The 14,953-nt window shown below is 46.4% G+C and overlaps 1 protein-coding gene across 2 annotated transcripts; it reads left to right on the top strand.

Annotated features, from left to right (window-relative positions):
- Window positions 1-7: 7 nt before the first annotated feature.
- Window positions 8-14,943, top strand: POLR1E (polymerase (RNA) I polypeptide E, 53kDa). Of its 2 annotated transcripts, XM_014531509.1 has the most exons (13): window positions 8-143; window positions 759-862; window positions 2,198-2,274; window positions 3,582-3,667; window positions 4,513-4,571; window positions 5,615-5,759; window positions 7,456-7,563; window positions 8,185-8,281; window positions 8,748-8,881; window positions 9,769-9,850; window positions 10,600-10,731; window positions 11,695-11,856; window positions 14,182-14,943. In XM_014531509.1, the coding sequence occupies exons 1-12, from the start codon at window positions 68-70 to the stop codon at window positions 11,852-11,854; spliced, it is 1,260 nt and encodes a 419-aa protein (XP_014386995.1). In that variant the 5' UTR covers window positions 8-67; the 3' UTR covers window positions 11,855-11,856; window positions 14,182-14,943. The 2 variants fall into 2 exon arrangements, with proteins under 2 accessions (XP_014386995.1, XP_005883992.1); XM_005883930.2 differs by lacking the exon at window positions 14,182-14,943 and having other exon boundaries at window positions 11,695-12,080.
- Window positions 14,944-14,953: the final 10 nt, after the last annotated feature.

The following is a 14,953-nucleotide window of genomic DNA, read 5'->3' as shown; positions in this document are numbered from 1 at the left end:
CCGTGTGACTGGCGCGCTAGGGGCTGAGACTGTTTTAACTCCTGGGCTTGGCGACCTGAGAGGGGCCATGGCGGCGGAGGTGTTGCCGAGCGCGAAGTGGCTGTACTGTGGGGAGCCCGACGAAAGCCAGAGAGCTGTCCTGGGTAAAGACTGCGGAGCTGGAGCAGAGCCCCCCATGACTCCCCTTTCCGTCTCGGTACCTTCAGAGCCCTCCCGCCGGCCCCTTTCCCAGCTGGGCCAAGACTCTTCCCCCAAACCCCCAACCCCCAGCCCCCATCCACTGCCCCCCATCCACTGCCTTAGTGCCCACCGCTACTTGGGTGTCGGCCAGAGCTCCTCCGTCATCCCACCATCTTTCTGTTTCCACCTTATACCTGGATGAGGACATCCCAGTCAACGCCCTCCCCAGGGATTTACTCAGGATTTTGCCATGCTCTCATTCACGAGGTCTTAGAACTGCTGCATTTCCTCATCTCCACTGGGCAGGGATACCCCCCTGTTTCTCTAGGTCTGGACGAGGCCGCCTCAGTCTGCCCCTTCCCCTAGTTATTCCTCATGTCGCAGCCCCTCCACACTCCCCTCACCTCCCCATCCCCTCTCCCCCGTGGACCAGGGGCTCCTTCAGTCCCACTTCCGGTCGGGACCTTGCCATCCTCACCCTCCCATCACTCCTTCCCACGCACAGCCCAGTTCCTCCTCCCCATTCTGCAGCGTGGTTCTTTCTGATCGCATCTCATTCTTGGGCTGTGACCTTACAGTTCAGTTCTCCAATGGGAAGCTGCAGAATCCAGATAACATGCGCTTCAGCTTGTACAAGAACAAGGACTCCACCAATCCCAGGAAGAAGAGCCAGCGGATCCTGGTGAGTGCTGCAGTGGCCAATTGCCTCCACTCTGCAGGCCTCCGTAGGCCTCCTGGGTGTGGTGGATGTGGGAGTGAGTGAGAGGAGAAAGCGGGGGGATAGCAACGGTGCCTTTAAAGAACTCTTCTGAGCCTCAGCAGGTTGGGGTGTGGGGACAGGTTCCATTCAGTTTCGTACTTTTGGTGAACTGATGGCCTTTCATTCGTAAGTTCATTCAGCAGCATTTATTGAGCACCTTCTGTGGCCCTGTGCCCTAAGCTGCTAGGGAAACAGCTAAATCAGACCTGGCCCCACTCTGTGGGTTTCTCAACCCTGGCGATATTGACATGTTGACCCAGGTAATTCTTTGTTGTGGGGGCAGCCCTGTGCATCATAGGATGTTTAGTAACTTCCCTGGCTTCTACCCACTGTATGTCAATAGCACCTCCTAGTTGTGACAACCAGAATGTCAGACATTCCCAGATGCCCCTGGAAGGGGGATTTCCTTGGGTTGAGAACCACTGCTCTAGAGAGTTCTTTGAGATTTTACCACGCATGGTATAGAGAACTCTAGAGAGGTGAGAACTGGATGCGAGGGGCACTCATGCAAGTAGACAAAGCTCAGGGCCCGAGGGAGGGAAGGTACAAGGCAGAGTCTAAGTCTCGGCTGGCCAGAATGTCTTCCTGGGGAGGGTACATGGAGCTGAGCTCTGAAGGATGGAGGAGGGTTTGACAGTTGAGGCTTAGTATTCCAGGTGAAGAGGATAACAGAACGGACATAGAGAAACAGCAAAGCTTGGCTGTATTTGAGGAGTGAATTGTGGAGCTGAGCTCTGAAGGATGGAGGAGGGTTTGACAGCTGAGGCTTAGTATTCCAGGTGAAGAGGATAACAAGAACGGACATAGAGAAACAGCAAAGCTTGGCTTTATTTGAGGAGTGAATCAGCCATTTCCATGGTCCTACTAGTAAGAGCATATAAGGAGCAATCGTGGGAGAGGTGGGCAAATAGGTTTAAGAAGGGCTTGGACTTCCAACCCTGGAGGTTGCCTGCAGGATCATTTGATTGCATGTCTGTGAGTGAGGGGAGCCCAAGTCCTGTGGTGCAGATTCCCCAAGAACTTTTCAGACCAACTAGAAACCAGCACTGCCTGGGGCTTCCTTTCCTAGATTCCTCTTGTCTTTCCCTCACGGGCACCCAGATTTACTGAGCGATGGTGGGGCTCGATCGTCTCTCAGAGCGTCTCTAGTGCTAATCCACTGTTTGGACTCTAAAGCTTTTGGCAAATGTGGGAAAGAGGTAAGATGCTTAATACCTTTCAACATTGGTTGTAATGGAGCTTTTCTCTGCGTTTTAGGCAGCTGAAACAGACAGACTTTCCTACGTGGGAACCAATTTTGGAACTGGAGCACTCAAATGCAACACTCTGTGCAGGTAGGGACAGGGGACGGGGCAGCTGGAAGGGGAGAGGAGTGACAGTGGCCCTGGCACTGTGGTTCTCAGCCTTTAAGGGCAGTGGGAGGTCTAGAGAGGTTTACCAAGTTTCTTTGTTCCCAGACCCAGGGGCCCTCACACCAGCATGTAGAAGTTCTTTTATTTATTTATTTATTTATTTATTTTATGTAGCCGTTCTTGAAAAGAAAGTTGACTTGCATTTGTTGAATTTCCTAAAAACCTCATTTATTTGTAGTATTCTTAAATTTTTTTTAAAAAATTATGATATAATTGACATATTAGTTTCAGGTATACAACATAATGATTAGATATATATATAATGAAATGGTCACTTAAATAAATCTAGTTAACATTCATTCACTACACATAGTTACAAATTTTTTTTCTTGTGATGAGAACTTTTAAGATTTATTCTCTTAACTTTCAAATATATAATACAGTATTAACTACAGTCACCATACTGTACATTACTTCCCCAGGACGTATTTATAATCTTGTTTCCAAAAGGCAGCTGTCTTAGCTAATACGGAATGTATGATGATTATTGCCAAAAATTTGCTTTAGGACTAACTATAGGGAAAGGATTTGGTAGTGTCAAAGGCTCTGGGGTTTCTGTCTAGCACTGCCTGCTGCTGATTGGCTGACTTTGGGCAACTTTGCCCTTCATTGCTCCCAAATCTCTCCCTGCCCCATGCCCCCCACTCTCCTACAATGACGATTGCCCAGCCTGAACAGTCTATAACTGGGTGGGGCTGGCATAATGCAGACAGTGTCGCTATGACGGTACACAGCAGTAAATCACAAACAAGGCCCTTTCAGAGCCCCACTGAACCAGCCTGGTAGAAGTCAGGTTAATGAGTATACGCTTAAAACTGTTAACACTGCATCATCCCTTTACAAAGATTCTCTAGTTCAGACTGGTCTGCTTCCCACAGTCACCAAGGCTTTACTTGTCTTTGCCTCCATAAAATTTATGTGTGCTGTAAATTCTAGTGTAATTCTGCATTCTTACATCCCAAAAGGGCTTGCCACTGCAGCAGTGAGCCCAAATGTGATCAGCTACCAGAATCACCTGTCGCTTTTCCCCCCCAGAACCACATCATGAACCCTCCCCATGCAGAGAATGGCTGCTGGGGGATTATTGTTTCTTCTGAGCAAGTGGTGCATTCCTCAGGTGTACTGGGGCAGAAAGAATGTTGAGAACTTTTAAGCAGCGAAAGGGAAGTTGTATAAACAATACCATTTGAATAACCCATTGTCACTGGTATTATTCCTTCTTTCCTCAGACACTTTGTGGGAATTTTGAACAAGACCTCTGGCCAAATGGAAGTATTTGATGCTGAATTATTCAACATGCAGCCACTGTTTTCAGGTAGGTCCCAATCAGGGCTCAAAGAAATGCTGCATGCTTTAGGTTTGCTGGATGCATTGGTTTGAGTTTTTTATTGTAAAACACATTTTATAGTTATTTTTAAAAGGGCGCCTTTCTGTTAGTTTTGTTTTTTATTTGAACAAGTTTTTGGTTATCCTCATTGGAGGATATTTTTTCCATTGATTTTTAGAGAGAGTGGAAGGGAAGGAGGGAAGGGAGCGATGGGGAGGGAGGGAGACAGATTGGTTGCCAAACACACGTGCCCCAATTGGGGATTGAACCTGCAATCTAGGTATGTGCCCTGACCGGAATTGAGTTGGCAACTTTTTGGATGATGCTCTTGAGTTCCAAAGCCCATCTGTGAGTTTCCTAGGGGACCATAGTCTCTAGGTTAAGAATTCCTTGCTTTGCAAACAACTGTAACTATATTTAAAATATCCAAATGCTCTTCTTTTAAGGATGCAAAGAAACTTATTCATTAACTTGTTGATTAAACAAATCTTTATTTTGTAAGTAAGAAATTGTAAATATTGGTTTATTATATCCAGCATATTGACCTGGGGCAAGCCATTTAATGTGGAGGCCTAATTTTTCCTTATTGAAGAGGCTGGACCAAATGGCCCCTTCATTTGACTCCTTAATTCTCCAAATTTCCTCAGTGTATACTAAAGCTATATACTAAATGTTCAGTATACACTCATGTTAAGCTCTGGGAAGTCCTGGAGTAAAGAAATCTGTTTTTCTTAGATGAACTGTTAAACAGATGAATACCAAGCACTACTGCTATCTGTAGGCTTTTCAGTTTGCTTTTCACCCCTGTTTTTGTTTGTTTTGTGTTTTGATAGATGAATCAGTGGAGAGTGAATTGACACCAGACAGTGAGAGCAAAACTTTTAGAGATAAGGTAAGTGTGATGGAACTGAGACGTGGGACGTTAAGTAAGTTCCTTCTAGGCCCTGGGTAAGGATTTCTCCATCAGTAAAATGAGCTGGTTGAACACAGTGTTCCCTCGCTGCTCCCAGCTCATTCATTCTGGGGTTGTCTGGACAATTTTATATCTGCACAAGCCTCATCAGCCTCATAGGGAGCAGTCCACCTATATGGGGTAGCTCTACATGGCTCTGTACCAATCAATGTTTTGAACTGGTTCTCTGAGCTGATAGAGGTGTAGCATAACACATGTTTAAAATTTAATACAAGTTTCAGAGAATATTGGTTGTAGCCTGGATATTTTCATATTAAAACAAAGTAAACTTTAGGATTTTCAATGTAGAATGTTCCTAAAAAGCTCATCTCACCCCAAGATGGCAAATGGATTGCATCTGCAGTGCTGCCTGGAGCACTGTATTGAGAAGGGGTGTGAGGCTACCTTCTGGCTCAGAGGGAAAGATTGAGTGCTCTGTTAGCAATAGCTGTTATGGGTGTAGGATTGGAAAAATGTTAAACTGCATGCCACAGATTTATCAACCCTAATTCTAGTCAAGTCTTTACATTAAAAAATATATGTATTTTTTTTATTGAATTTTAGAGAGGAAAGGAGAGAAAGAGAGAGAAACATTGATGTGAAAGAGAAACATCAATTGGCTGCCTTCAGTACAAAGTCCAACTAGGAATAGAACCCACAACCTGTATATGTCCCCTGACTGGGCATCAAACCAGTGACCTTTCAGTGCATGGTGCATGGGGCGGTGCTCAACCAACTGAGCCACACTGGCCAGGGCAAGTCTTTACATTTTACAGATGAAGGCTGTTGATTTGTATATGGCCCATTCCTATTTACTAGTACAAAGCAAGTTCTTCAGATCTGTTGATATCATTTGATTCTTATAACAGCTATAATTCAGCCCAATCTATAGGCTCAGAGAGGCTGACAGTTTCCGATAGTCACATAGCTAGGAGGAGCAGTGCCTAGCCTGACCCCAGTGATCAAATTTGTCTCTTGCACAGATGGACTCTTGCATTGAAGCCTTCGGTACCACCAAACAGAAGCGGGCTCTGAACTCCAGGAGAATGAACAGAGTTGGCAATGAATCTTTGAATCGTGCAGTAGCTAAAGCCGCAGAGAGTATTATTGATACAAAGGGTGTGACCGGTAAGCATCTGGAACTTGGGGTAAGAATCTGCTCACAGAGACAGTTTTCTCTTCTCTTGAGATCTTTTCCCCGCCCCAGTAGATGGAAATGATGGGGGTTAGGGCTGGATTTCTTCCTGTCTCTCGCTGAGGGCCATAGCGGGAACCAACTCAGGAGGTACTAAGAAACATCTGATGTGGCCTGCTCTCAGGGAGCTCACAGTCCTGGAGAGGAGACAGGCCAGGGAATGGGTATGTGCACACTCTTCCTTGGTGCCGGGGTTACAGCCTGCAGGGCACAGAGGAGAGAGAGGGCTTCAAGTCTGTATTGGTCAGTAAGGCTGGTGTGATGGTGAACTGAGCCACTGGAGACAGTGTTTCACTTTGGGGTCAGTGGTTTTTTTTCTACTAAATTCCTTAGAAGCTTGAATATATAATTGTATTATTTTAAAAATATATTTATTGTTCAAATACATTATACGAACATAAGAGAAAGTTTACATAAGAGCAGTTTTTCTATTAAAATGGAATTTCAGTAATTTTGGGGAAATCTTTCCATACCCTATAATAATAGAAATATTTTCCATGTTTTTGTTCATACTTTCATAATTTTATTTTTGCGTCTAAAGCTTAATGAAGAATATTTTTTGGGGGCATATGGTATAGACCTAATTTTATGTTTTCCAAATGATTAGCTAGTCCCCAACTCCATCCTTTCTTTGCAAAAGCGAATTTAAGGCTGTTCGCCTGCAATGCTCCCGGAGCTATGGAAGCATCGAGCTCCCTGCTGCCGGCCCTCCGCCTGCCACCACCATGCCCTAAATTAAAAGTCAAGTTTATCATTTGCCACATTCTGAGTTGTGTTTTGTCCCAGCATTCCAGCGGGCTCTCGATTATAGTGGCCTCCTCATCTGTTTATTGTCTGACAGGGCAAATTCATCCTCCCCCACCTCCTTATTATTCTTAGTTGCTGGAGCAGGCTTTTTCTTCCAGGCAATCTTAAAGATTCTTTTGTCAAGTTCCTTCAAAATACAGTTGGGATTAATATGGGGAGAATCAACATCTTTACAATATTCTATTTTCTCATCCAGGAATACAGAAATATGTCCCTCTGTTCATTCAAAGACATATTTTAACGTCTAAGTAAATTTTTGAATATTTTTGTTCAGTTTACTTTCAGCTATTTAAGGACATTTAAAAAGAAAAATAATTCACCTATTTTCTCATCATTCTACCAGAATAACTGTTACAATTTTCCTGTTTTCCTCTCTGTCTTTGTCTATATACATACTTAATTTTTACATGGTTATTTCTGTGTGGTAGTTACAGTTTTAGAATTTGACTTTTTAAAATAATATGTAGAGATATTTTCTGGAAGTTAAGCCATCAAAGGCTACTGTTTTACTATCCCTCACTTTTAGTTTCTCATGTTGTATTATAAATATTAGCTCACCTCTCTCCTGACTGTCCTGCAAGTTACTTGAGGGGACACCACGTGGATACACCTTCTCTAGGGCCCAGTTCGGTTTGTGTTATGAGTGGACATCGTGGTGCTGGAGCTGTCAGCCTGATGGGAGATCTGGCCTCATTGGCGGGAGCATTCAGATTAGAGGTTTCTGGGCTGGTTATGATCCTTTGTGCACAGGTTGCAAAGCGTGTTGGGGGATCTGATGCTTAACAGGGTGATACTCACACTTACTCTTCCCTTATTGAAAAGCTCTGGTCAATGATGCCCTCCACGATAACTTGCAAGACGACTCCCTCTGCCTTCCTCCCTGCCACGCGGATGCAGCCAAGCCTGAAGACGTGTATAAATTTGAAGACCGTATCCTTCTTCTGGTGGAAATGCTACCTTATTTCATAAGTTAGAGTGTGCGCACGTGATGGCACAGCCAGGCTCTCTGAGGGGTCAGTGGTCCCATATCACTCACAGAAGCTACATCCTGAGCTTTGCAGTTGCCCAGTGCTGTTGCTGGGAAGTCAGCTATGCTTCCTGACTAGCTGAGGGTCCTGCTCCAAATCAGCTTCTCAGCCCCTGGGATTCAGACCCATTCCTCAGCAAAATGCCAAACATCCACAGCTCAGCCCTGTGGGGATCACTCTGAATAGTCCAAATATGACTTTAAGTCAGCCAATGCCCAAAGTCTAGGGCAGACTGGTTTTGTAAAAGGAAGGATTGAAATGTAAAATTCCCTACTTGTGGGTCCAATGAGATGGAAAATGCTTACAGTGGCTTTGTGTTGAGAAGGCAGGAAAGCCCAGACAGGGAATGAGGTCTGGGCTGGGAGCCTGGAGAGCTGAGTCCCTGAGCTCTGCCCCGAGTGCTGTGTGATCTTCCCCTCTCTGAGCCTCAGCTTTCCCACCTCTAAAGTGAGGCCTCTAGAAGACGATCTAGCTTTATAGATGTTTCCATCTTGGTCAGATTGTGCTCTTGACCAGTAACTGGTTCTTTCCCCTGCGGAGTATGACGCTCTTCGGAGCCCATCTGAAGCTTTCAGGAATGTCACATCAGAAGAAATACTGAAGATGATCGAAGAGAACAGGTACTCCGACTTGGGCGGATGGAGTGTCTGAGGGAGTAATGTTGGGACACAGCAGTAGTCAGACATGAAGCAGCCCTTTGGGTATCAGTCGTTGAGGATCACTGTGTGTTCAGCATTTGAACATGAACGAGCCAGTGTTTTCAAGAATGTTTGGGCTTCTAGACCGGTAGTCCCAAGGCTGTGGATGGCATTCAAGGGAGAGAGTTGGCCTCTGAGTGCATGGAACTTGTGGCTGCGCAGAGGGTGGCGAAGCCTTATAGTTGGGCTGGGAGCTCGAGATGGACTGTATCCCCCAATGTTATGCTTGGCATTGATTGTCTCTGGGGAGCCCAAGTGCTGGCCTGAGAGTATATGTGAGGGGTACCAGGTGTGAGGGGTGCCTGCTGTTCTGATTGTGAGGGGTGAATGGCTCCTGACAGAGCTGGTCTTACAGCACACATTCTCCCCTTCCCCTCCCTTGTTTTAGCCACTGCTCCTTTGTCATAGAAGCGTTGAAGTCCTTGCCATCAAGTGAGGAGAGCCGAGACCGCCAGGCCCGATGCATATGGTTTCTGGACACACTCATCAAGTTTCGAGCACAGAAAGTGATTAAGCGGAAAAGTGAGTCCATGTTAGACGTTTGATTTTAGTTATTTCCAGTTTGTTATTTGCCTATAATTCTTAGACCAGAAGAAAATGGGAATGTGGGTCGGGTGTTTATTTTTAACGGTGTCACAGTGAGATTCCTATTGGTACAACTGACATGCTGAGAGGACTCTGCAGGCTCTTCATCTCCACATGGGGACAGGATAGGTTATGTGATTGTTCAGAACTGACATTCACTTCTGTTCTGCATGAGGCAAAATATACTATAGTATCAAGTGAAATTATAAGGGACTGTTAGACAAACATCAAAGAGGGTGAAAAGTTGGCCTTGCTCATGAAGGCTTATGACTAGTTTGTGTTGTGTCAGCTTATTTCTGACTGGGAGAGGAGAGAGATGTACTTGTAACCCCAGTGTCCCCTACGGCTAGAGCCATGGCTGCCACATCCATCCATCCATCCATCCAGAGTAGGAAAGGCAGCGGGAGGCACCTGGGGTTTTAGGTACAAGGTGTGTGCAGTTTTATTTCTGAGATTGGGCATCGGAGAGTCTGTTTGTTTTTCTGTACTTGGTTAATTCTTATGTTCACGTTCCAATCTCCCCTGCTTTCCCTCTCCCTGGGCTTTCCCTACCATCTACTTTGTTTACATTTTATGAATTCTGTGTCTTTAGGCCTCATTTTTCTTTCTTGTTGTCGCCCCTTCACAAAGGTCTCTTCGGCAGTTTCATTTGACAGGAGCATATTTTCATTGGAAACTGGCCATTTTGTTTTGAGGGCCCTGCTTCTCTTGCCACATGGCTTTGTTAATAACACTGGCGAATTGTTGGCTTCCTCTCCCAGCTCATGGAGGACATGTGGCCTGAAGGTTCTGACAGAAAATGATCCAACTCCTTTGTGTTGTAGGTGCCCTGGGACCTGGAGTTCCACACATCATCACCACCAAACTGCTGAAGCACTTCACCTGCGTGACCTACAACAATGGCAGGTCAGGGGGGTGACCTATTTGGCTTCTGCCAGTAAAGGAGAGAGCAGATTTGGGGGGGTGGGGAGAGTGGGGAGTAGGAGCTTGGGTGAAGGCCACATCCACAGAGCTACTGTGCTGAGGAGAGCACTGCCATTTGGGGTGGTCCTGGGTCAAGTAGGTTTAGGAAACACTATACACTACGTGCCCTCCTCCCCTTCGGAGAAGTTCACTTCCCTGGGGGATGTCCAGCAACAAAGACTAACTTCACTTGACACACTCCTTTCAGGGAACCCTTCTTAATGTCCCACAGAACTGGTGTTCTGTGGAAAGGCAGTGTTGCAGGAGAGGATAGGCCTATGTGGTGATTTTGGGAAGGATCCCCAAGCAATGCACCTGGGTTTCCGTCCGGCAGTTTGCTTGGAACGTGTTTCCTGCTCTGAGTGTGCTTGGAAGAATCATCAGCAACTGAGTGTGGGTGACTACTTTCCTGGCAGCTCTGCTGAGCAGGCAGGCAGACGCGAGGGTCTCTCACTGTGCTTGGGGTGGTAGGTGTGGCCTTCTCTGTCCCCCTTGGAGGGAGCACTGGGATTGGCTCACTGTTCTCTTGGGCACCTTGAAGGACAAGGAGTCGCTCGAATTCATTTCTTCTCCCCAAGATGGGGAAGACATTAAGTACCTATGGGAACGGGTCTGGATGGTTTTATTTTGCTTTTGGAGAAATCATCTTCAAGTTTAATTTTTGGTCTCTTTTATTGTCACTGATTTTGCAGTTTACGCAACTTAATTTCCGATTCCATGAAGGCAAAGATCATTGCGTATGTGATCGTACTCGCCTTGCATATAAACGACTTCCAGATTGACCTGACATTGTTACAGAGGGACCTGAAGCTCAGTGAGAAAAGGTGAGCACACAGAATGGAAAGCTCGTTGGGGTGCCTTGCTGTATTCCTAGTGCTGCCGGAAAGCACGAGGCTCCATCAGGAGAACTGGGGACATTTAGTAGGGAAAAGACTTGGGACTAGAGGACAGTTGTCAGTGAATGAATGATTGTAATAGATGAGGTCACACAACCCAGAAGGGGAATTGCTGGGCTTCAGACCTGAGCCTTCCCACGGCATTCTGTCCCTGTGTAACCAGGCAGCCTCCGGTCTCCAAATACCTTTCTCTGGGAGATTCTGTATGGTCCTGAGGGCGGAACCCAGGGGTGGAAGTTACAAGAACCCAATTTCATCTTAGCAAAAAGACCTTTCTCAGAGTCAGATGGAGGGGCTTCCAGGTGGTGGGGCCGCGGTTTGGCAGGGATGTCACACTGCGGCTGCTCTTACTGGACTGGGAGAGTTGGCAGAGATGACCTTTCAGAAGGGATTCAGACTGAGTAGGAGCAGAATTCCCAGGATTCCAAATGATGGAACCTGTGGGGGCATCTGACCCCCAAGGACCCTGATGTTCAGGAGAGCCTGTAAACACCTGCCTGGGCCTAGCAGTCCATAGAGGGATTATCCTGAGGGCTGTCCACCGGTGTTGCATTCTCACCGGCAGTGATGGTGCAAATCAGAAGGTACTTAGAGGCTGTTTCAGCACACTTCTAGCAAGTGTTCAATCCTGGTTGTAGGCAGTAAACCAAGTTTATTAACAGGAGCAAGATAGAGAACCTGGGTTGTAATCACCTATAAGGTATTTTCTAACGGCCACACATGAAAATGAAATTGTCCGTTTGAAGGCTCTCGGGGATCTCATCTGCCTCTCGTGGGGGTCACTTTGGGGATCTGTCTTCATAGCCTGGAGCACCAATCCGCCGCTCCCCTGCCCCCCTCCCTGAGCAGTGACATTGAGGCGACTCCATTTATTTTGTGTGTGTTCCTCAGGATGCTCGAGATAGCAAAGGCCATGAGGCTGAAGATCTCTAAGCGAAAGGTGTCTCTGGCAGCCGGCGGGGAGGAGGAGCACAGACTGGGTACTCTGTGCATCCCGCTGCCTCCAGCCCAGACCTTGGACCGCCAGTCAAAGCGGAGGAGACTCACGTAGAGGTGTGCTTTCCAGACAGAAGCGTGGCCACATAATAGCCACTTCCTCTGTTCATTTCCATTTTCATTTTTTAAAAGGGGGGAAAGAAGCCTTGCTCTGGCATGGGTATGAAGCCACAAGCCAGCCTCTCAGTCATGCTTGTCTTAAGCAAAAACATAAAGTGACCATCATATTGGACTTTGTCTCCCTCCTTCAGTGTTGCTGTGATGATAAATGGCAGATGGTTCTTGTGTTGTTTCACATGTGGCGATGTGGGAGGTGGGGCTTGGGAAGCCAGAGCCAAAAGATCTCACAGGAAACAAATTGTACCACATGATCTTAAGAAGGAAGGAGTTGAATACATGGGTAAGCTGTAAAGTTGTTAAAGGGGTGCAGGAGTGGGAGTCAGGAGGTTGCCATCAGAAGTGCTCAGTTCAGAACACACTGCTGGGTTGCCGTCCAGGCATCAGTAAACCACTCTGCCCCACAACTGCTTGAATTCATGAAGCTGTGACTGGACCCCGAGTTCAGCCACCCGTGCTTTTAATACCCACATTTCCACCCCCTTGCTGGTCAGCACAAGTAACCAAAAGATCAAGAAGCTGGTTTCCATGTTGCTTCCTTCTGTGAGTGCTTATGTAGGAACCTAATTTGCATCCAGAATCCTAGCAGCAAGGGAGTCTTGGAAATAGGTTTCAGCTCTCCAGCTTCTGGTTACAGAAAAGCGTACCTGAAGGAGACGGGAATGGATTCTGACTGCCAACAGCCTGTCCGCCCCGGGGGAGATGGAGAAGTCAGTGTCCTGAGGGTGCTGTGAGGAACGGGAATGTGATATGGAGGCTTGGGAATGTGGCTAACGTGCAGACTCAGATCTTCAAGGCTCTTCTGGGAGCAGCTAAGGTTGGTGGTGCCCAGTGCTGGGGAGCGAGAAGCAGTGAAGGAAGGCAGACAGAATTCATCTCTGAAAATGAGAAAGGGGGAAGTCTATGCAGCAGCTGGGCCATCCATCAGGGAAGATGGTGGAAATGAGTCTTAGGTGACTCACTTGACAGGTGGTCCTTGTATTTCTTCGAGCTCTGGGATGCTGTTACGAGAGCCCCTTCTGGAGCGAGGCCATGCCGACTGTGTATTTTTCATGCTCTTCTCCGGTTTGTCTCATTCGTGTCTGATCCTAGGTAGTGGGCATTTGTAGCATATGTTGTCTCCTGCAGAGGTGTGAGCAGGCAATCTAAATGCCTCTTGTGTTTCCTGATCTAACCTGTTGTGAAAATCAAGTATGTGACTCTGCATTCCCTGATCTGCCTCTGGGAAAAGAACTAATGTGCTTATAGGGTAGAATGTATTTTCATGAATGTTTTTTAGATTCTGAGGGGCTGTCACTTGGAATTTCCAGGAATGATTGGGTCACAGCATGTAACCAGGCCTCTGAACAACCTCTGTCCCAGAGGAAGCAGCCTGTCTTCAGTCACACACAGAGCAGTGGTATCGATAGGGAAGAGTCTAGGATGGCAGGTACTCGTCCTGGGTGACAACAGGTGTAACCTCACTAAATGTAGGCGGTGCATTCCCAGAGGCTGAAAAGCACATTTCTGTATATAAGGGGCTTGTGGGTTAAAAGGCTCAAGAGGGTCCTTGTTCAACTTGAACTAGTCTCCTGAAAGCAGCTAGCACAGTGCCTGATGCAGGCAGTGTATGTAGAATGAGTCATAGTTCATGAACTGCACCTTCTTTTCTTGGCAGGGCTATTCGGGGGTAAATTTGTTTACTAATACATTCACAGTGGATACCTTGATCTCACCAAGTGTTCTGCCATAAGGTCTCCTGCTGTCCTCTTTGAAGAAAGGGAGGCTGTGGGCTAGAATCGTACCCTTAATAAGACTTGCAGTTTGTGGCATAATCTTAACCTACAGGTGTTGGCTAACTGTAGACGTCCTGGAGGAAGGTCTCTGCCTGTGGCCCTGACTTATTGTACATTGTTAACAGGGATGAGATCAAAGAGGATATATTCAACACACTGGCAGAGGACCCCTTTAGTGTCTTTTAAAAACTTTATTTTGATATGTCATACTTAGAAAACAATTGCAAGAGTAGTACAAAGATGCCCTAACCGGTTTGGCTCAGTGGATAGAGCGTCGGCCTGCGGACTCAAGGGTCCCAGGTTCGATTCTGGTCAAGGGCATGTACCTTGGTTACGGGCACATCCCCAGTGGGGAGTGTGCAGGAGGCAGCTGATCGATGTTTCTAACTCTCTATCCCTCTCCCTTCCTCTCTGTAAAAAAAAAAATCAATAAAATATATATTTTTTTAAAAAAGAGTAGTACAAAGAACTTCTATATATCTTTACCCAGATTCTCCAGCTGTTACTGTGGTGTCCAGCTGTGTGGGAGAGCAGGCCCTGCCCAATGAACCAATGAGGCTACTGCAGAGCATTCTCAACTTCCCGGTTATTCCCCAACCACACAAGAGCTGGGATGGGTGTTCTGGTCCACTACTGCCTCCAGGCGACTTGGAGGACCTGGTGTGTCTCAGCTGTTCCTTTTTCTGCTACCAAAGCCCTAGGTAACACCTGTCCTACCTACGCGCTCTTAACATTTGATATAGTGAACTATCACCTCCTGGATCTTAACCAGCATCACCACTCAGGGCCTCAATCCCTTCTGTTAAAAAATGGGGCAATAACTTCCCGAAGTCGGTGTGTAATGTACTGCAGGTGGAACAGGAGGTGGTTTTAGTGGCACAGGGATATATCAAAACACAGGTGTACGCTGGTTAGACTAAAGGGCAGCAACAGATTCCCCCAAATGTCACGTTTCAACAAAAGGTTTACTTGCTTGGGGGATTGCGAATATCTTTATAGTCTGTTTTAGTATGAATTAGAAAACACTAGCTTTTCATTTATAAGTAGTGATGCAAACATTTCTTTTTAGTTCAGCAAAGTTAAGTGTCCTGGATAGGATCCAGGAATGGAAAAAGGACATTAGGGAACTAAAAAAATCAGAGAAAACCATAGACTTTGATAAATAATAATGTGTTCAATATTGGTTAATTTTGACAAATGTACCACACTAATGTAAGATGTTAGGGAAACTTGGGGAGGGTAATATGGGAACTCTGTACTAC

The sequence above is a fragment of the Myotis brandtii genome, unplaced genomic scaffold (genome assembly GCF_000412655.1).
Source record: "Myotis brandtii unplaced genomic scaffold, ASM41265v1 scaffold806, whole genome shotgun sequence".
In the NCBI taxonomy this organism is placed as follows: domain Eukaryota; kingdom Metazoa; phylum Chordata; class Mammalia; order Chiroptera; family Vespertilionidae; genus Myotis; species Myotis brandtii.
The sequence above is the reverse complement of the archived record's forward strand: the minus strand, read 5'-3'. Positions and strand labels throughout refer to the sequence as shown.

What these genes read in the sequence shown, in the direction of transcription:
- POLR1E (XM_014531509.1), top strand. Translation starts at nt 68, where the DNA reads ATGGCGGCGGAGGTGTTGCCGAGCGCGAAGTGGCTGTACTGTGGGGAG. An exon ending in AGAAGAGCCAGCGGATCCTG is followed by an intron (nt 863 to 2,197) that starts GTGAGTGCTGCA and finishes TCTGCGTTTTAG; the next exon opens with GCAGCTGAAACAGACAGACT. An exon ending in CATGCAGCCACTGTTTTCAG is followed by an intron (nt 3,668 to 4,512) that starts GTAGGTCCCAAT and finishes GTGTTTTGATAG; the next exon opens with ATGAATCAGTGGAGAGTGAA.